General features: G+C 43.4%; 1 protein-coding gene across 1 annotated transcript in view; it reads right to left on the bottom strand.

Moving 5' to 3' along the window:
- Positions 1-552: 552 nt before the first annotated feature.
- Positions 553-22964, bottom strand: part of LOC120994184 (sarcolipin) — a 47561-nt gene continuing 25149 nt past the window's right edge. The window contains exon 2 of the mRNA XM_040422624.1: positions 553-1192. Coding sequence (XP_040278558.1) covers positions 1013-1108 — 96 coding nt within the window. The 5' untranslated portion in view covers positions 1109-1192 and the 3' untranslated portion in view covers positions 553-1012. The remainder of the gene's footprint in view (positions 1193-22964) is intronic.

Here is a 22964-nt window from a genome sequence, read left to right as displayed (position 1 = left end):
TGCGTGAAAAACGCTGAATATAGAGCATGCTGCGATTTTCACGCAACGCACAAGTGATGCGTGAAAATCACCGCTCATGTGAACAGCCCCATAGAAATGAATGGGTCGGTATTCAGTGCGGGTGCAATGCGTTCACCTCACGCATCGCATCCGCGCGGAATACTCGCCCGTGTGAAAGGGGCCTAAGTTTGCCTATGTACTATCTGATGAAGACGTGTGACTATGATGTACCAAATTGAAAACAACGACTACTATTGACTAGGTTTCTGAATCTAGAGAATTCTCTTGAAGCCTACATGCCATAAATTGGGGATTTGACAATAGGTAAGCTAGAATAGATAACCCCTAATTAACTCCTACAGAAGGGGACAATTTTGGTTGTTTTCCCAACATCCTTGGACATTTTATTTCAGTCCTTATTCAGCCATGGGGCAAAACTGCAATACCATAAACAGTCTATCGACAAGAGTGGTGCTGTTTCTGGAATAAAAAAAAATAGTTACTTCTTTCTAATCTTGGACAAGCCCTTTAAAGGAAACACAGAAGAGCAGATCTTATGTAATAACATTTGGTGGGAAGAATTTATTGTAATGGAAAACACATGAAATTCAAATGTTCAGTTTCTCTTTAATCCAAACATTGGCAGTTTTTTTTATTATTAAAGGCAGAACTTTTACATTTTTCTCCTTGCTTCCTCCAGCAGACTAAACATTTCTCCTGTGTTTAAATCTCATGTGAATATGTGTGCACATCACAGCCAAGTAATCAATCATAGAGAAGTGAATGCTCAGGTCGGGAAGATCAGGGTGCACACCAGTATGGTTACGAAGCCAAGGATGGGTGCATATGTAGGTTTGACATTGACCTAATTTCCTGCTGGTGGAGGTGGTGGATCTAGGAGCATGGTGATGGGGCACAGCACACCTTGAAGTTGTAGACGTGGAAAGAAAGTCTCACATATTTCCATGTAGACAATTTAACTTGACTCCTTCCATGACCTTTGTGATGTCCATTAGCCCTGATAAGATTTCACAAGAATCCACATGAGGAGCACTGTGATCAGGACAATCATGAAGTTGAGGAATAGCTCCTGAGTTGAACGCTCCATTCTCAAAAAGTCTTGAGGCTTGGACTGTGGATTTTGGCAATTTTACCTTTCAGATGACCACAGCTGTTGTCAACTCAGCTTGTCCTACAAATGTAAGAAGAGATATTTAACATTAAGTCCATAATAAGAAATAGTTACAAGCTAAATCATTATTACAACGTAATGTGAAGTAACATTAGATATTTGGCCACCATGCATCATCCAATACACTACCAACTGTACTGATACTATAAGATAACTAATAAAGCTGAGTTTACACAAACTATTCATTTTATAGGTATGAGGTTGAAAGGAGAATGAATGTGGTGAACGTACGGTGTTCTACAAACATCTATGTCCCAATGCAAAATGTGCAACAACAACTCCAACTTTACACAAAATTCATATGATCCTAATGTAGCAGAGCAATGGTTGGGTGGGTCACATCAGGCATTTAATTCGAGGTGCAACTGCAACCTCCACCATATATACATTCACCTCTGCATGCACATAGTGATGTCACTGCACAGGAACAATTCTTACAGTGATGTCACACAATCTGGTTAATGCACACTGATATCACACCACCCAAATAATAAGCACAGGAAAATCAAAGTGCAGGTATAATAAAAACAGTCACAAAATATCATATATAATGTCACGGTCCAGGGATAAAAAACTGATTGATGTCAGTGGAGGGATAGTAAAAACTGTGATGTTGCAGTCCTACACAGCCCAGCAAAGCAATGTGTGACAGTATCCTGCCTGCTGCTGGAGAGCACAGGATGAGCTGTGATGATCATTGGAGGAACTAGGTGGGTATTTACCGTTTTTCTTTCTTTCTTTCAAATCTTTGTTTATTGAAGCAAAACAGACATGTACAGGGTATGCATTCAAATTTGTGTACATACAGCACATCAATGCACCAACGCACAAGATAATGTTATTTCTCTTTACATCGTAAGCCTGTTGCATCTGAAAAGACTATAATGCATAAAGGCATTCAAACAAAACAACACAGAATAAACAAAAAAAAACAAAAAAAAACACACATCCTGGATCTCACTATATATGGGTAAAGCGGAATCACTGCAATTGGTATGTTGAAGTAGATGAGCAATGTCCCTAAGGCAAAGAAGGGGTAGGCCGGTTGTCAATCCATAGGGGCCTATTTGTTAGAGCTGTCGGAGGGCCATAGCAGTTGGGGAGGACTAGGTCCAGGTGAGAAGTTAAAGGCAACCAGTGATTCTACTAATTTGAGGCACACCAGGTAAACCAAGGCTCCCATTGTTTAAGATATCTATCATGAGTTAAAGTTTCCCAGCTGGATAGCTCCTCAAATCTACATATTTCTCTAACTCTTTCTAACCATTCCCCTCTAGACGGAGGTTCCGTCGAGAGCCAGTGGCGTGGGACAAGGATTTTAGCTGCCGCTATAAGGTGCGGAACAAGCGAAATTTTGGAAAGAAGGTAATCTTTAGTTGGTAGGTTCAGGAGGACTATTTTGGGAGTTAAAGGAGTACTTATAGAACAGATAGACTGTATGTCCTTTGACACCATTTCCCAAAACTCTGTGATTCCCGAGTATGTCCACCACACGTGGTAATTGGTGCCCAAATCTTTGTGGCATCTCCAGCAATATGGGGATACGGTGGGGTCCATTTTGTGCAGTATAGCGGGGGCTTGGTACCAATGGGTTACTAGTTTATAAGAGTTCTCCTGTATACGGACCCATTTAGAATAGCTGTGAGAATTACGGAGAATTTCCATTATGTCCGATTCCATAAGAGGGGCACCCATATCCTTTTCCCATTGAGAAATAAAAGTGGGAGTAATCTCAGAGTTAGTCTCCAGAGTTTTGTTATATATTAATGAAAGAACTTTCTTCACCGGAGAAACTGAAGTCAAAAGGACATCGTACCAGGAGGGGAGATAGCTAGAGCAGGTCAAATCCAAATATCGCCTACAGAAGAAACTAAAGTGGGCGTAATGTAATGTAGACGGGGCACATGTAGGCATAACTTCTGTGAAGTGCGCACATGTGGGCATAACTACTGTGAAGGGCACACTGTGGGCATTGTTACTGTGAGGGGCACAATGTGGTCACTACTACTGTGACGGAGCACAATGTGGGCATAACTACTGTGTGGTGGCATAAAGGGGGAATAATTACTTTGTGGGGGCATTAAGGGGACTGTTTGGGATTCGGCTTGTATAGTTATGTTTTGGGCGGAGTAGGAGGCGTAAGTATTCTGTCTAGTATACTGGTTAGTGTCCTGAACTATACTGAACTGTAAGGGCTCTATCACACGAGCGGATGCCTTGCGGGTAATCCGCTGCATGAAAGAGAGCCAAGCCCCGCTCCGGACAGCAGAGACGCGGAGCATTAACATGATTGATAATGCTCCGTGCCTCTCTGTGATCTTTTTACTACAAATCACGGTGAGATAAAGGTCACAGAGAGGCACGGAGCATTATCAATCATGTTAATGCTCCGCGTCTCTGCTGTCCGGAACGGGGCTTGGCTCTCTTCCGCATCCGCTCGTGTGAAAGAGCCCTAATACTCACTTTGGGCAGCAGAGGATATGCTAAGGTTGCTTTGTATTTGGGCTCATGCACACGACTGTATGAATTTTGCGGTCCGCAAATAATACTGGTGTCGTCTGTGTGCATTACGTAACAGAACAGCAGGCCCCTAATAGAACAGCACTATGCTTGTCGGTAATGTGGACAATAATTGGACAAGTTTTATTTTTTTGCGGAAGGGACATACGGAAATGGAATGTAGACGGAGTAACTTCCATTTTTTTTTGCGGACCCATTGAAATGAATGGTTCCGCATACAGTCTGCAAAAAAACCGGAATAGACACAGAAATAAAATACGTTCGTGTGCATGAGCCCTTACACTGTGAACTGATGGGGATTACATAACACCAGTCAACCTAGGGGTTGAGAATTTTGGTAAAGTCGTATTACTGGGTTGTCTTGGACTCTGAAATGACTGATAGTCTGTGGGTAGTGCAGTTTTGACACTGCACAGTGCAGAAGACTAATTGCATCACTGCCCTGTCTGGGCAGAGGAAGTTCTGGGAGAGTAGCAGGAAGTGTCGGCTGAGAGTGGTGTGCAGGGGATGATAGAGACTCTGCTGGAATCTCGGAGGACGGACTGGCCTTCGGTTGTGACTAGCTGTGTGGAAGACTGGCAACGACTACCTCAGGAGCAGCGTGTCCTCTGGGTTCTGTTCTGGAGGAGACCGGGTACAAGAACAAGTGGCAAGGACTCGTACGTTATATTGCACTACATGGCTGTAGGGGCGCTCAGACAGTTCAGGCCTGAAGCATCATTATATTGCAGCGGTTAGATTACAGGCTGAAGGGACTCTCACACGGACACCTTTAGCAGAGAACCCTGCTAACTACTGGGAATTAGATAAACCTGTGGACTACAGGGTGCACCCTAGAGAAAATATCTTCAGACAGGACCGACCAAGCGCAGCTACAGTCGGCTGTTTATCGCACATTTGGTTAAGGGGCAAACTATCCCTCGTATGGTGATGGTTTGTGAAATATCCTGTTTGGTAATTCTGATGCGCCAAGGGAACTGACGGACTTCCAGCTATATTTCTTTTTGTTACCCTGGTGCATTGTTACCTTCAGATCAGTTGTATTTATCATTATGTTTTTTTATTGCTTATTTATTTTCACTGTATCTTTCAGTAAACTTCGTAACTGGGAAAGGATTGTTGGGTGTGTCTGCATGGCATTGTGCACCCTCCAAACTTTTGGGCCCCTGCCCCGCTCATCTATCACTACTATGAAAAAATGTGTCTCGCCGCACATATTGTGCTTCTTTATGCTCTTCAGTGTTGGAAGGTAGGCACTACAAGGATAATAACCTCAGTGATGTCACAGAACACAGTTAATAAACACAGTGATGTCACAGTACAGAGATAATAAATACAGTGATGTCACAGTACAGAGATAATAAACACAGTGATGTCACAGTACAGAGATAATAACCAGAGTGATGTCACAGTACAGGGATAATAAACACAGTGATGTCACAGTACAGGGATAATTAAAACTCACACTATAGAACAGGAATAATACAGTAAACACTGTAAAATAATTGTAGGTTTTATAGGGATAATAAAGAGCCATGCCCTTATCTACTAGATGAGAGGAAGAAATAAAATGTGTATGGGCACTGTTCAACCTCGCACAAGTGTAACATCCCAGAGTTATGTTACGAAACTCTTTTACCCCACTACAACCTGTTAAGTGTATTTGTACGGTCATCTAATGTGATTTATCTTATATCCTCACAAATGTGCATTGAAGCCCTTGTTAAATGTATTTGCTGTAATTTTCATGTTCACCAGCAGGTGGCAGCAATGTATTTTCCAGGGACTTAGAGCCAGTTTAGCATATCTAGACTGGAATAGTACATTCCAGTTTAGCTCCCCCTCTTTGAGGAGGTGGGGAAGGGAGTTAGTGTGCCAGCTCTCCCTGCATGGGGAAGGCTGCGTGTGTAGGAACTCAGAGTTCTAGGGATCCAAGCCAGTCTCTTGTCTCGGCTGAGACAAAAGATCATCATTCCCAGCCTGAGCCTTCAGCCTCAGCTGGTAGGAAGCAAGCAGCCACCTCCAGAACTCCAGGAAGAAGCATTCCCTGTGAGCACAACTGTGAGTACTATCCAGAGACTAGGAGAAGCCAAATTCCTCCTCAGCTAGTCAGTCCCATGCACAGCAGAAGATAGACAGAGCAGAAGATATAGATTCCTGCCATATTCTCCAGGCACATGATAGGAGCAGAAGAGATATTGATCCCTGCCATACATTGCCAATACCTGCTGGGACCAAAGACTATTGCTGTATCTCATGTGGATTAATGCTGCCTCCAGTAAAAACAAGTTGAATTATATTTCAAGTCTGGATCTCATTTACTGCTACTAAAACCCTCAATTACTTCTACTAGCAACACTCATATATTGCAAGTGAGCCAGGATCCAGGTGTCCAGCCGTACCAAGGTAGGAGACACCGTTGACACTATACCTACTATCACACAGAGACATTATACTAACTCTGGCATTCCTAACCTGGTACGTGAGTTGCAACACCTTAAAGAGCCCTGAGACTGTACCCTGCGCACGCTGCAATTGGCGTCACGAACAAAAACTATAGACTTATATACCCATATCCGGACCCACTGCATAATTTGGCGTCCGCCTAACCGTACCACGGTCCTGCTCATTGCACAAGCACAACCCTTCCATATTAAGGAGTAAGGATGTCATTGAGAGGACCCCCTTCTCTGACCCAGAGAAGAGAGCTGCTAACAAACAGCTCTTGAATGGCCACATATAAAACTACATTTCCCTTGCAATAACTGCTGATGGCAATTTCCGATGACATCATCAGCTGTTTGCTGGTAATGTGAGAATCTGTACCCTTCTTAGGACATCTTTGAATGTAATGTAGAACTAGAGAGCTCCTGAAAACACAGGAAGGTGGTGATGGTGTGGAAACATGTTCCCTGGGCCAAGTAGAGGAAATTACTTTGATGGAAGAACAGGTTTAATGCAGAGGCGGACTCGGAACAGAAAGTGGCCCTGGAAAAAAAAAACTAAAACTGGCCCCATGTTGTAGGTGGGTCCAAACTGACAGAAGGTGGGACAACAGAAGTAGGAGGGGCCAGCAATATCACAGTGCAGCAGAAAATACTGCCGCCCGCTCCACAGTATCAAACTGTATCATGTTCCTGATCATGGCAATACAGTTGAATTCAGGAGGGCACCCGCGGCCACTGGCATGATGCCCCTACATTTATTAATGGTGAGAGCCTCACATCTTTGTGCACCTAGCTGGTGGCTAAGAGGAAGGCTTGGGCAGCTCTATGGGCAAAGGCCCACCGGGAAATTTTCCTGTAGGGTCTATGGCCAGTCCACCCCTGATCCAATGTATACTCTAGTGACAAATGATTGGCTCCTCCAAATGGGGTTGTCTTCTGCTGGACCCTTGGGTCCCATTATAGTATCAGAGAATGAAGTCACCAGGGGTTCTCCTCTAGAATCGTGGTGGGCGTTTCTGATCCTAACTCACAATAACTAATTACAGACCATTGATGTGAGGCTTAAACATAAGCGGGACTTGACATGTCTAATCAATAAAAAGTTGAATTGTGTTGACTACTTGTCTCCTGTACCCGGATCATGAAAGCTCGATTAAAACATTCATAAAGATGGAAAGTGATGGGACGTTCCAGCCCTTTACTCAGCACCAAGACAGATTTCTTTTCTGACACGTTGTGGACAGTGTATCTTCTGATATGTAGCAGCTGCTCAACACATCATCATGATGACCATGAAAAGATTCCATAAGATCTGGTTACTTAGTATCAAGTCTACTCAGGAAAATCAGTATTAATGCTTAGGAGCTGAGGACTTTAGCTTTACATAACCTTTGGCAACTATGTAAAGATTGTTGTAGGACCAAAGTATGGGGGTCTGCGGACAGTAGCACAGATCAATTACTTTGAAAATCGTGGCTGTTCAAGGAAGCTGAGGAAGACATTACTAATGGTGCAAGATGTCTTAAAGATTGGAGATTAGCAGCAGGAAAAGTTGTTAAGCTGGCAATATAATAACTGTCAGTCAGAAGCTGCCTTACTGACCACCCCAGCAGTATGGACATGTCATTTCTATGGAGGGGGATAATTGGCGTCCAGATCCCACTGACTCGCCTGAGTGGTCATGCTAATTGTATGGGGGGTTGAAAGGGTTGCTAGACCCTGACCAGGGCTGCCATATGGACTCAAACCCATCCAGATGGGAATATTATGCCGTTTAATGGCTTACTTTAAGGGGCACTCTCATCTCAGCCATTTAAAGCTCATATCGGTGTATCCGTATTATGGGGTGGCAAGGGTGGGTGAAGTTAAGGAAACAGCCGAGGCTGTACTATGTTGTTTACATGACTCCTATAGAAGTGAATGGGAGCTACAGAAGCAGCATAGCACAGTCCACTCTCCTGTGTCCATAACTTGCACCACCCTGGCCACTAAGATGGATATTCCCAAATCAGCCATTAAAGGGGTTGTCTCATCTGAGACATTGATGGCATATTGCTAGGATATGCCACCAATATCAGATAGGTGAAGGTCCCACCTCTGGGACCCGCATTTATCTCAAGAAAGTGAAGGAAATCGCACCGTGCATGTGCGGTATGCTCTCCAATTATTTTTTATGGGAGTTCTGAAAATAGCTGAGCAAGTGAGCTTTCCATAGAAATGAATAGAGAGACCACCGCGCAAGCGTGGCCACTGATCCATTCACTTCAATGAGACTGCCGGAGATTGCAGAGTCAGCGCTCAGCTATTTTCAGCAACAATGGAGTGCAGCCACTCATGTGCGCTGACATCGGGGGACCTGTTCAGGAGATAGGTGTGGGTCTCAGAGGTGGGACCCGCATCTATCTGACATTGGAGGCACATCCTAACGATGTGCCACCAATGTCTCAGATGAGACAACCCCTTTAGTGGCTATGTTGGGAATACCCCTTTAATCTGGTAAAATAGAAACTTACGTACTGTAGGAACTCAGCGAACCATCCAAACCATTCCTTACCATACTTGAGTGGCTTTGGGGGGCAGAGAGCTGGGAGTCCCCTATTCTAGTGATTGGTGCGGGTCACTAATTTACCATTTATTACCTATATATATTACATTTATTTATTACCTACATATACTGTACTTCCATTAACCCTTCTTTGTTACCCCTCTCCCCAGACTTGTACCTTGCTAAGCTCTTGGACTGGATCTGTGTGCAGATGTATAAGTACATTGATTTGCGTTCTAGATGCACCCAACATCTTAGGACTATTACTTCTTGTCAATGCCCTGTTCCAATTGCAGCTGCCTAGTCTTCTGTATGCATGGGGTGGTCACACATGCACAAGGTTTCTGCCTTGGTATGATTTAAAAGGGAATTCCTGGACCAACATGCTGATAAGGATCCATTCACACTTCCGCAATTGTGGTCCGCATCCGTTCCGCAATTGTGCGGAACGGGTGCGGATCCATTCATTCTCTATGGGGACGAAATGGATGCAGAGAGCACACTATGTTCTCTCCGCATCCGCATTTCCGGAGCACGCCGCCGATCTTCCGGTCCACGGCTCCGGAAAAAAATAGAACATGTCCTATTCTTGTCCGCAGTTGCGGACAAGAATAGGCATTTCTATGGGGGTGACGGCCGGGTGTATTGCGGATCCGCAATGCATTATGGACGTGTAAATGGACCCTTAGAGATCTTGGGAACTCGACACTCAGCATCCCCCTCCCTGCAGCAACAGGTTGAGGAAGTAAACATTGTACAGAGACGGAGCACCACAGCTCCCTACGCTTTCTAGTGGACATTCTCAGGTACTGCAGCTCATACTATTATTTAATGCAGGAATGCTCAACCTGTGGCCCTCCAGCTGTTGCCAAACTACAACTCCCAGCATGCATAGACAGCTTACAGCTATTAGGTCATGCTGGGAGTTGTAGTTTTGCAACAGATGGAGGGCCACAGGTTGAGCATCCCTGATTTAATAGAATGGGAGCTGAGCTGCAGTACTTCAGAACGTCCACTACACAGTATAAGGCATTGTGCTGTTCTGGCCCTGTACATGTTTTCCTTCTGGAAGCTGTAATTGCTACTAACAGCTGATCGGTGGGGATGCCAGGAGCCAGACCCCCGCTCTTCTCATATTGATGACCCATCTTATGCATAGCAATGTAAAAAGGACCGACACTCGCTTGATTTATTTGTCACATACCAGTAGTGATGCGTTTCGGCACAGGACGTGCCTTCATCAGACCATGTACATCTACATACAAATCACCCATTTAAATAAACCGCCAAAATACAAAGGAACTGACGTCAGTATGAAAACACTGCCCCCAAGTGAAAAAATACATGAAAAAAATTCACATTAAAAAAAACACATGTAGTAAAGATCAAGTCCATATGATGTATGTTAGAATTCACAATTGTACCATGTTTCAATTCCGCTAAAAGAAAAACAAATAAAATAGTGTTAGAGACTTAGTTCATAGAAAACCATACACATTGTAATCATGGTTAAGGCCTCTTGGCCGTGCTCCACTACGCTATCACACCGCAGTGCCGACCAGTGATTATCATAGATTCTATCTTATGCATAGGTCATCAATATGTTACTCCAAGGAAAACCGTTTTAGGCCCCTTTCACACGGGCGAGTTTTCTGCGCGGGTGCGATGCGTGAGTTGAACACATTGCACCCGCACTGAATCCGGACCCATTCATTTCTATGGGGCTGTGCACATGAGCGGTGATTTTCAAGCATCACTTGTGCGTTGCGTGAAAATTGCAGCATGCTCTATATTGTGCGTTTATCACGCAACGCAGGCCCCATAGAAGTGAATGGACCTGCGTGAAAATCGCAAGCATCCGCAAGCAAGTGCGGATGCGGTTCGATTTTCACGCACGGTTGCTAGGAGACGATCGGGATGGGGACCCGATCTTTATTATTTTCCCTTATAACATGGTTATAAGGGACAATAATAGCATTCTGAATACAGAATGCATAGTAAAATAGGGCTGGAGGGGTTAAAAAAAATAAAATTTAACTCACCTTAATCCACTTGTTCGCGCAGCCCGGCATCTCCTTCTGTCTTGTTCTGTGAGGAATAGGAGCTTTGATGACGGCACTACGTTCATCACATGGTCCATCACATGATCTTTTACCACGGTGATTGATCATGTGACGGACCATGTGATGAGCGTAGTGACGTCATCAAAGGTCCTATTCCTCACAGATGAAGACAGAAGAGATGCCGGCTGCGCGAACAAGTGGATTAAGGTGAGTTAAATTTTTATTTTATTTTTTTAACCCCTCCAGCCCTATTGTACTATGCATTCTGTATTCAGAATGCTATTATTTTCCCTTATAACCATGTTATAAGGGGAAATAATACAATCTACACAAACTTGAACCCAAACCTGAACTTCTGTGAAGAAGTTCGGGTCTGGGTACCACATTCAGTTTTTTATCACGCACGTGCAAAACACATTGCACCCGCGCGATAAAAACGAAACAACGGAATGCAATCGCAGTCAAAACTGACTGCAATTGGGTGCCTACTCGTGCGGGTTTGCCGCAACGCATCCGGACCTTATCCGGACACGCTCGTGTGAAAGAGGCCTTAAGGCGCCCATTCACCTTTAATGGCTGTTAGCCAAATTCCAGTTCTTCTTCCTGACTCTCCTACACTCATGCATGCTCAACTTGGCAGGGCATGTGTGTGTTTCAATCGGATGAAGGGAGCAAAGTGCCACCAGACAACTCTGATCTCCTTTGAGAACAAAAGGATCAGTCTGCAGCAATTTACAGTGGTAGCAAATTGCTGCAGAAAATGACCGCAAGGAATTTGCCTATAACATGACCTGCGGTGGAACTTTTACATTTGCAGCATGTCAATTTATGATGCGCATTTCACCCTTTGCACTGCAGAGGGTGAAATCTGCATCATATCCGCAGTCAAAAGACAGAAGAAGAAGTATGGGAAGCAGAGGAGGAAGATCAATGAACGGGAAACATGACAGCACTGCATGCATGTCAGCTAGAGCCTCCCCTTACCGGAAGATAGAGAGACTGCGGGTGCACAGTGTCAGCGTGCTGTATACAACAGTATACAAGTGCAGACGGAGCTCTAAATGTTTACATGCGAAGCATAACTGTTTTCATTTAGTCTGCAGCCACAAGCTGTATATACTGATCCTCAGATATATCTATCAAGCACACTTCTACCACTTACTCTAACCCTGGGATCGCACACAGTTCTCCAGCAGCAAAAAAAACCCATTGCTTACAAAATGTAAACTAATTTAACAACCTCAAAATACAAATGCAATAGCACTCTGCAACCAGCGTTCTGCCCTGCCTCTATGCTGGATGAGGCATTGGTGTACATTTTGGCCAAAGCGTAATAAGCCACTCACCACGTCAAGGTCGCCTCTATGGAGTGGTCCCTAACACTAGTTCCTACCTGTTTGTGGGCCATGACAGCCACACAAAGTCCAGGGAATGCAGGTGCAGCATGAACGCCAAGCACACTCTGCTTTTAACCCCGTCCGGTGCCATTACAGCTTTCATCGGATCCAGGGATGCAAGTACCAACATGCATGCTGAGCCCACTATATACTTCTCCTGGAGCCAAATGGCTACTGGTAGGCGCTGTAAAAGCAGACTCAGTTTTATACTGACTTTAAAACCAGCCTCCAGGACAGATTGACTGGTCAGGTGTGCATGACTGCATGGAGATCGCCAGGCCTCCAATATATACTACATAACAACCTAATATACTTTATACTCTTAACCTGGTGCCTCCTCTTCTATGTTCGTTCTGACATAGCCTGTGTCAGTGACAAAAGGCTGAGCTGGAGACGGAGAAGGGGGCTGGCATAGCTATTGACCAGGAGAAGGTCTGAAATAGGAGGAACAATAAAACATATTATTCCCTTTTTTTTTTTTGTGCATTTTATAAGCAATAAGACATTTTTTTGTGCCACTGGACAACCCCTTTAAAATGGTGCTGCTGATCCGGCATATAAAACTGCAATGAAATCTACATTTGTTACATGTGCACTGCACTAGTCTGCAGGGGGAGGCGTGCAGGGCTGGAGAGGATGAGAGGAGTGGTGGCGCTGGCAATGAGGGGGGTCGCAATCCTCGTAGTGGCTAAGTCTTGCTCCAGCACCTCCTGGGCCGTGTGTGCTGTGAATGGAGATGGGCGCAACCCTTTTTCCCCACAGGGCACACCCTGGACTTTGAGGTCTTCTGCCTGGTGGTGGCTGGGGTGCCCATAATGTTGGGTGAATGGGTTGCAGGGTACAAAGCAGGGGAGAGAACCCAATTCGGGTAGCGAGACCAATGACCAGGCTGTCTTGATTATAGTAAAACAAAGTCCCTTTTACTAAAGAGATGATGGGGGTCACAGTGCAAATACAAGTAGTAGACTCTGTTAAGTATTTCACAAAAGGCTTTGTATATGGGATAGGTAATATGGTGGTCCTGTGTAAATCTTCCTCTAGATATACCATGCAATCTTCCCAAATGACCAAAGGCGTGCAAACTTTCAATATTTTTCTGCAAAGCCCAAATGCAGTCCATCTTGGTAGTGTGCCAGGTGCCAGAAACAATATAACCCAAAACACTTGCAGTAAAGTCCAAAGCCAGGAGCGTGCGTTACCTTAATTCATTATGTCCAAGCACTGTCCCTTATGGTCCTCAACCATCTACAAATATTCAATGCTTCTTTCCCTCAGAGGTTAGTTACCAGCAAAGTAACATTCTGGAAGTTTTCTCTCACAGGAATAGTGTTTTCCTGAAGCAGGATTCTGCCTTGGCCTACTTGTCCGCAGCATACACAAGACATGTCGTCTCTCTTGCTAGTCCACCAAAAGACTCACTAACCAGGGGAAATTCGACCAGCCCTCTACCTGGCAACTATCAGAGCTTTAGTAATGAACCATAACATAACCCTTTAGCAGCGTACCAGTGGGTTACTGCACATACTATGCATAGAAACATGGATTTCATTGTTTGCAAAGTAATGATTGAAATTGAGTGTCAAAATCCAAGGCATTTCCTAAACAGATAGGGCATGCCACACGGTGGCACTGGAGCAGAGGGTGTATCAACAGGTAACAAATGCTTATTTTGTTATTTTACACCCCCAACTTTTGTGAACCCCTTCGCTACCAGCGCTGTACATGTAAGGCACTCGAGCGAAGTGCAAAAATGGCGCTCGCTCTCATGTGCAGCGGGCATCATAGCCGGCGGGTCTCCGCTGGTCAATAAAGCTTTTAGATGCCATGATCAAATGAGATCATGGCATCTAAAGGTGAAACGCTTTTTACCGCCATACTCTGCGGCCAATGAGGATGCCAGTAATTAGTTTCAATACGCTGGGTCTCTCTGAAGAGAACTGCAATTCTTTTTTTGGCCAGCAGGTGGCAGGCCAACATAATAAATGAGCAATTCTGTACAAATCATGGGTCCCATGAGGGTTCAGAATAAAAATAAAAATAAAGGTTTTGTAGGCTCAAATATGAGCTTAAAAATCATTAAAAAAGTAAAAAAAAGCCTGTTAAATATATATATAAAAAAATATAAAAGTTTAAATCACCCCCTTTCAGTAGAATAAAAAAATAAATACACTACTAACAAAAAATATAAACATCATGGGTATCACCGTGTCCAAAAACGCCTGTACTATTAAAATATAAAAATATTTTTCCAATATGGCGAATGGCATAATGGAAAAAGCGTCAAAATGGCCAAATTGCCTTTTTTCCACCGCTTCACTTCCCCCCAAAAAATGTGATCAAAATGTGATCAAAAAGTCACACACACTCCAAAATAGTATCAATAAAAACTACCGATTGTCCCGCAATAGATATAACTATAAAAAAGTTATGGGGGTAAGTATATGATGATGTAAAAAAAAAAAAAAAAAAATTCAAAGTTTACATTTATTGTTACACTATTTAGACATAAAAAAAACTTTACATATGGTATGGTATCGTTGTAATTGTACTGACCCAGAGAATGAAGGGCACAGGTCAGTTTTACCACAAAGGGAACGCCGTGGGAACAAATCCCATAAAACGGTTAAGCCATTGCTTTTTATTTCCAATTCCACCCCATTTGGAATTTTTTCCATTTCATCACCATGATGACCACTCAGGAGATTGACCCATGACCTCTGTAGGGGCAGGAACAGAGAAGAGGTTAAATTGCCCCCTCCCACCACCACTCCTCAGTGTTCCTGTCCCTACTGAGGCCAGGGGCGGAGAAGAGTCTCCCTGTGCGTCAGGGAGATGAAGAGGAAATTAGCCCTTTTTCTTGTTTTTTGTCTCCAGGAGGTTCCGAGGACGGTCTCCTGGTTTTACCTTAGCTCCAGGAAAGAAACAGGCCAGCACCTCGCCAAAATTGCAAGCTGCACGGGAGAGGAGCGACCTCCACTGGATAATGAAGTAGTAAATCCCAGCAGCTGTGTCTTTTGCAAGTAGGTTTCTTTTTATTTCATGCAGAAAAGAAAATGTCCTATAACCAGGACGCGTTTTGGCATGCAAGCCTTTCTCAACAGGTACCTGTTGAGCATCACACAGCTCGGTCGACAGAGAAATATAAAGTTATCTCTGTGTTTTCCAACACACCAATGCCCCAAATTTTTTAAAAGTTCTACATTAGACTTAGAACAAAATTGTACCATTAAAAAATGTATTCTGCAAAAAAAAAAAAAAAAAGCTATGGCTTTTGAAATGTAGAGATGAAAAAATGAAAAAAATAAATAAATAAATCTCCACATGAAGCACTCCCATAAAAAGTTTATTTTCTGGTCCATTACAAAGGTACATACTGTAAATTGTGGTCAAAGTACTTTTCTTTAGAGTAGGTGTAGCTGCGTATTATCCACTCCCTTCACTTAGTGCTTACATAAGCACCACCTATTTTTTGGATGAATTTGTAGGCACGTTCTCTGAAAATTAGAGACAGTCCCTGCAAATTTGGGACTGTTGGCAAATACCGTAAGTCAGAATGTCAGCCAGATTCTCTATTAATTTCAAGGCTTTGGAATGAATAGAGATATGTACTTCCTGTTCATACATAAGACGATGTCTCAGTTTCAGAGTCAGTGTCAGTCACATGACACAGCTGAGGTCCAGAAGGGAGTGGATAACTCACAAATACAGTCACTGGTAAAAAAAAAAAAAAAAGACCAGTTCCTTCACAGTTATGATTTTGCAACGAAGCATAGCCATTGCGCAAACTTTTTTTTTAAAATGTAGGTACACTTTAAGGGGTTAAAGTGAATGATGCTAAAATGTAATACCATATGCAAGCAGTGGGCAGGTGTGGCATTCTTTCTGGATAGAAAAAAATCAGACCCTTTTATATTTAATAAAAGGGTCAGATTTTTTTCTATCGTTGACCACCTCTTTAAAAACCACATGGGGAAAAAACACAACACATCTCAGGTTTCAGTAAGAACAGCTCTGATAAGGTGCCGAGAGGGTACATAAGGTTCTCAAACACAAGAAAAAAGAAGAAAAGCACCATAGGTCGTGCAAGAAAGCAAAAGGAGTCACCAGGTTGTATATTGTGAGAACAAACTGGGGAAGATTTACTAATCCTATAGATGGCGTAACCTTAAGCAGGATGTCTACACCTACACCAGATTTATCACGTGGCTTAGGCTGGATGATAAATGTGGAGCAGGGATAAACACTTTTCTCTGACTGTATTCCAACTATTGTCCTAGGGATTCCCTCCACTAAAACCGCCCAGAATCCACTCCTACATACACAACATACAATCTTCCTCAGCTCAAACACTATTCCACACAGATCAGATAGCAGGCAGGTTCACAGAATACTATACTCAACTTTACAATATTAGGAACACAAAGTCCGCAAAGGAAGTGGAGGGCAGGATCAAACTGATGGAGAGTTGGCTTAAGTCTCTCAACATGCCTACACTGAAAGCTGAACAAGTGCAAACACTGATTAGACCATTCACACTTACCGAACTGAAGCAAGCTTTAAAAACCTCACCGTTACATAAGAGCCCAGGCCCAGACGGCCTACCCATGAAATACTATGATTCTTTCCAAGATATATTACTACCTAAACTACTTTTAGTATGCAATTCAATGTGGGAGGGCAAACCTTCACCCAAGTATGTTGTAAGCTCAAATAACCATCATACCCAAGGAGGGTAAGGACCCATCTTCTTGCTCCAGCTACCAACCAATCTGACTACTTAACAATGACCTGAAACTACTGGCCAAGATTCTGGCCCTTAGACTACAACCATATCTCCCACAATTGATCCATATGGAGCAAGTAGGCTTTGTAAGTGGTCGGGAAGGCAGAATGAACACCAGTCGAATAGTTAACATAATTCAATATGCCCATAATACCTCCACACTTTTAGTCCTCCTAGGTACAGATGCCGAGAAGTCTTTTGATAGGGTGGATTGGACATATATGACAAAGGCTATGCAGTGTTTTTATATTCCCGAAGGCTACATCAAGGCGGTTATGGATAGATAACAATGTATAGAGAACCTAGCACTAGAGTATTAGTGAACGGCACATTATCACCTACATTTATAATCAGTAATGGGACTAGGCAGGGATGCCCCTTATCCCCGCTCCTGTTTGTTCTGTCCATGGAACCACTCCTGTAGGCATTCAGACTCGACCAAAGGGTCCAGGGTATTACAATTCGAAAGGATACACATACCCAAGCTGCATTTGCTGATGATCTCCTATTAATCATTACTAAACCCATAGAGGCCTTCCCAGCGATTCATGCACAGCTGGATCATTTTGGTACCCTTTTAACTTCAAAGTGAATTTTAACAAATCACAAGCCCTAAATGTTACCCTGGATCCTCAAACACAGAGAATGCTTGAGGGATGTTCACCCTTTACGTGGGCTACGCGCAGTATTTACTTCTTAGGCATAAACCTTACCCCCCCGCCCCTCTGACATGTACTTGGAGAACTACAAAAATATCTACCACACAACATCAGTACCCAACCTTACAACTCCAGGTATGAGAGCCGCCTATACCAACATCTACTAGCAGCGGCGAAACTGCTGATAGCGGCAGCTTGGAAGACAGATATACCCCCAACAACCTCACAGTGGTTAGTTAAGTGTGACTAACTATATCGTATGGAGCAATTAGCACATTGGGAATCAAACACACCACATCTGTTTAAACGTACATGGTGTGCTTGGAGATTATATAGAAACCCCTCCAGAATCAAAAGAACTAGATGACTACTCAACATCGTACGGTAATAACAAACACTTTATCAAGTAAAGTACACCTTTATCTCACCCAGTAATGTTATTTCTGTTTATTGTTCATAAAAATGCACTAATGTAGAACATCCCAATAAAAGGAAAAGACAGGTACACCTCTGCTTATAACACAATGATATGGGAACTGTGTAAGTTTCAGTTAAATCTTGTTGTACAGTATAATGACTAAGATGTAGTCTACACATAAGTATCTGTATGTACCTCTGTTAGTCATGTATCACCTGTGTCATTGTCGTAGTATCAACAATAAAATGTTTTAGCAACTAAAACCGCCCAGAACAGCGCTACACACCGCCTATTTGTTCTGGTGACATCACTGGGCTCCCTGTTAGGCGTAGGTCTCCGCCCAGCACACTGATGTGATGCCCGAAACGTCACTGGCTCACAACAAACAGACCTTGCCCTGCATGATGCTCCGATGCTCCACTCGTATATGGTAAAGGAGTGAAGGGGAGCTTATATCAGTCCTGAACCCGTACATCTCCTTGAAGTTAGAATTTTATGGCACAATTGTGGTGCAAAACAGCACATTTTAACCCACACTCGGTTTCTAGCAAGTCAGAAAAAAATTGGGGAAGACCAAGTTGTGCCAATTAAGAATGATTCTAGTCACATTAGTAAATCTGGGCCACTGTCCTCAAGATGTGTGAGGAAAGGATGCCTGCATCAGAAGGGGGATCCAATGTGTTGTATATGGAAGCTCATTAGTATACTGACCGATACTGGCCCAACTAAGGCCAAAAGAGTACTCTTTTGGTTTCCTATAGATAAGTTTGACATACATACTGGTGGCTTTCCTGGAGCTTGCGCCAAACATGCACTGGAAACGGTTTGAAAATAGACTAATCTATGTATATTATCCATTGCTGAAGAAGACAGCTGAAGAGATAGGAGCAGAGACACCAGATACAGGCAGAGAAGAAATCCTTGTCCTCTTAGGCAACACGCCTATATAAATAGTGAATAGCAATGCTTGTGGCAATCATTGACAGATGAAAAGGTCACCCACCAGTAATTATACACCATATTATTTGGCCTAATCACATGTAACCAGAGCCTTACAAAGCCTAAGAAGGCATCTTTGGCTTTGGGATACTGAAACACTCAAGAGCAGATAGGCATTGTTCAGCTGTGATTGAGAGTACATGATGGACATTCCAGGACTTCTAGGTCCAGGAGGAAATATTGAATGCCAATTGTACCGCAATCTTTAGTTTTTCTGCACCTTTTTTTTACCTTGACTTGCATGTTTTATATTCTAATCTGCATGATTTATCGATAATTTCTTCCTTCTGCCTAATCGGGAGACCTAAAACTAGTTTGTATAAGCATTTGATAGGTAGCAGTGCCACTGTAAGCCCAGTGCGCGAAGTCTTTTGGTGTCAGTGATCATGACAGTCAATTGTATCTGTGTCCTCCACATCCTCCGGAACCCCAGGCATCTACCGATTCAACAATCCCATGAGGACTGATGCAGAGGATAGGAGTTATAGTGCCCCTGATAAGATGTTGTAAAAATGTAGTTTAAAGAATCATGCCAGAAGTAAACGTACAACAGTCTCTCTTTACTTAGTGCAAAATATAAGTTGTGGCACATACAAAGTGCAGATTCTGGCACCAGCTGAGGTATGGTGGCAGGTCGGATGGCAATAGGTTGGCGTTAGCAAGCACTTGTGGATAAAGGCTTAATGTTTGTCTGCCTAGTGATGGTTTAGGTAGGTGGTGGTGTCTAAACTGTTGTCCCTCACCTTGCAGCAGTATCTGTAAAGCTGTATTTCGTTGATCACCCTGCTGTCGCACTGATGCTTTCTTGAAGCGGTGCTCTTGAATTTTGCTGATGTTTCTGGAGTGTTGGTCTCACAGGAGAATAAGATCTGGTTCCTGAGTTTCCCTCTAGCTTGTTGGTCACAGGGGAGAATAAGATACGGTTCCTAGAAGATATTGTTCCTGTGCTTTTTCATTCCCCTACTTTCTGAACAGGAACTCTCTCTCCTCTCTTCTTAACTAGACTGGAGCTCCCCCTCCTGGCAGGAAGTAGGACCAGCACACTGCTACCAAGAGGAGAGGAACAGGGTGGTTAGCTCTGTTCAGAGGCGGACTGGCCATAGACAATACAGGAAAATTTTCCTGGTGGGCTGATGCACGTGGAGCCACTTGAGCCCTCCATATGGCCGTCAGCCAGGTAGATAACAATCTGATGATCTCAGTATTAATTAATGCTAGGAGAACTAGATACATATGCAACTGTCAGGTGGCCACAGGTGCCCTCCTGAATTGAAATGTATTGCCATCTTCAGGAAGATCATATAATTCAATACTGCAGCGGATGTGGCAGTATTTTGTGATGCACTGTGGTATTTAGTTCATCTGGGGTGTTATTTTGTGCTGCACTAAGGTATTGCTGGCCGCACCTAGTTTTGGCCCTGCCTACTTGTGTTGGCACCGCCTTCTGTCAGTTTGAATTTGCATAAAACATGGGGCCACTGTTAGTTTTTTTCCAGGGCCACTTTAAGTTCCCCGTCCACCACTGGATCTGTTCCTGCCAACCACTGCCACCCATACCTTCCTCTGGCTGGAATAAATGGCTAATATATTAAGATAAATAACAATACATGCCAAACATAATAATTGCAAATACCCTCTCTGCGGTCTTGCATTGACACCCCTAAGAGGCATTACATTGTATAGGACATATGACTTCCCATGATAACTTTAGCACACTGGGTATTTGCCCAGTTTCCCACCCGTAACAGCCCTCAGCATGTTGCAACGGCAAGGGTTACATAACTCAAATGTTCATTTTATCACTGAACACAGGCATTAAACGTTTATTAATTTAAAACAACGAGTTTTGGGATCTTTCCAGCACATATTCACATTTTTTAATTGCTGGACAAGTTAGAAGATGGCCGAGAAGTCCTACAACATCCCTCTTCTATATATATATTGTACACTGTATGTCAATAGTGCATGTATAAAGGATCTACATAAAAGGTAAAATAATACTGTAATGTGTGATACCATATATAGTGTAGAAGGCAATCCGGCCTCAGATTAGTATTGAGCAGCTATGCCCATAATTAGGGATGTGAAATACATTTTATGTAATTACTCAGCCACATACGGAATTTGCCAAGAATCACTGCAGCCACAGAAAAGATGGGAAAGGATCAGAAGAGTTAAAGGCTATGTAAACTTTCAGAGGCAGTTTTCTTTATTTTTCATGATTGCAACGTTACTCATTTTATGGCTAAAAATCTTTTTTTTTCAATTGGCCTTTATTAAAAATATTGAGCTGTCAAAAAGGGTTAAAGGGGTTATCCCACTTTGCGTTTTTATACTTACCTGCTGCCACCGCGCGTTCACTTCCTGGATTCTGGCTGGGGGCGGGCTTCATCTTGATTGAAGTCTTCTCCCGGCCGGGCCGCGCGCTGGACTGAACGCGCACGCTGCCGCGCATGCGCGATGTGACTTATTTCTGGCCAGTATAGTACAGAGCCGGCGTGCGCGTTCGCAGCTCTGTACTATTCTGGCCGGGAAGAAGTCACTGTCGCGCATGCGCGGCAGCGTGCGCGTTCAGGACAGCGAGTGGCCCGGCCGGGAGAAAAGAAGAAGTCTTCTGGGCAAGCGAGACCATCGGGATTTTGCGGAAGAGCGGTGGTCGTAACCAGGGGAGACCGAGTCACAACAATAAGGTAAGTGGGGATGAATTTACTCCTAATCGGTGGGAATTTGTTAATAAAGTATATTTACAAAAATGATCACTGTCAAATCATTAACAGATTTAACAGTGATCATTATGATGGGATAACCCCTTTAACTGTTTTTCTAGCTGTGTGACTGGTACTTTCACTTTGTGCCAGCCATCTAATAAACCTTATCTCTAAACTACTAAAAGGTCATAAACACTTATTTAAGCCACATTCGTATCGGTAAGATAGAACTGAGCTATAATGAGTGTTTATAATGTCAGAGAGCAGAGATAAGGAGCCCGTCAGCTCCTGGTCTGGTGGAAAAGACAGAAAAGAAGGGTGCTACTAGAGCATGTCAGCTCTGTACAGAAAAAAGCTCCATATTTTTAATACCAACCAAAAAATAATTTTTAGCGCAAAATGAGTAAGAACCGATGCCTTTTACATTTTGGACTTTTTTTTTAATACTATACAGTGGTATCACTATATGCATTGGAAATCTCTTCTTCCTATATTTCCTAGTTCCTCACAATTTGTTCATATTGACTATTTATTTTTAACTACTTCACATCCACCCATAGGATGTAAACGTCCTATGGGTGGATGTTTATCTCTGGACGTTCTGGAACGTCCATTCAGAGATGGCAGCTGCATGCTAATCTCAGTGACAGCAGGGCACCCCAGAGAGAAGGCAGGGACCGTTCCCAGGTATCCCTGCCTTCTAGATCGCTGTATACACAGCGCTCAGCGAGCTCTATGCGATCGCCAGGGTCGGGAGAGTGCAGGAGCTGTCGGGTCTTCCACAGACCTCGATCAGCCCTGCACTGAGGCTGTACAGCACTGTATTCTGCTGTACAGCCTCTCTGGGGGGTGTATTTCCCCTGTAACTGGGGCAACTATGTCAGCCCCAGTTACAGGAGAAATCAATAGTGAAGAAAAAAAAAAAAAGTTAAATGTCCTCCAGAGGTTTTGTATGATCTTATGGGGGACGCAAAGTGTAAAATGAAAAAATTTAGTTTAACTTTTTTTTTTTTAACCACCTCCGCCCCCAGTGCTTAAACACCCTGAAAGACCAGGCCACTTTTTACACTTCTGACCTACACTACTTTCACCGTTTATTGCTCGGTCATGCAACTTACCACCCAAATGAATTTTACCTCCTTTTCTTCTCACTAATAGAGCTTTCATTTGGTGGTATTTCTTTGCTGCCGACATTTTTACTTTTTTTGTTATTAATCGAAATTTAACGATTTT

This window comes from Bufo bufo, chromosome 3 (assembly GCF_905171765.1).
Source record: "Bufo bufo chromosome 3, aBufBuf1.1, whole genome shotgun sequence".
NCBI lineage: Eukaryota > Metazoa > Chordata > Amphibia > Anura > Bufonidae > Bufo > Bufo bufo.
The sequence above is the reverse complement of the archived record's forward strand: the minus strand, read 5'-3'. Positions and strand labels throughout refer to the sequence as shown.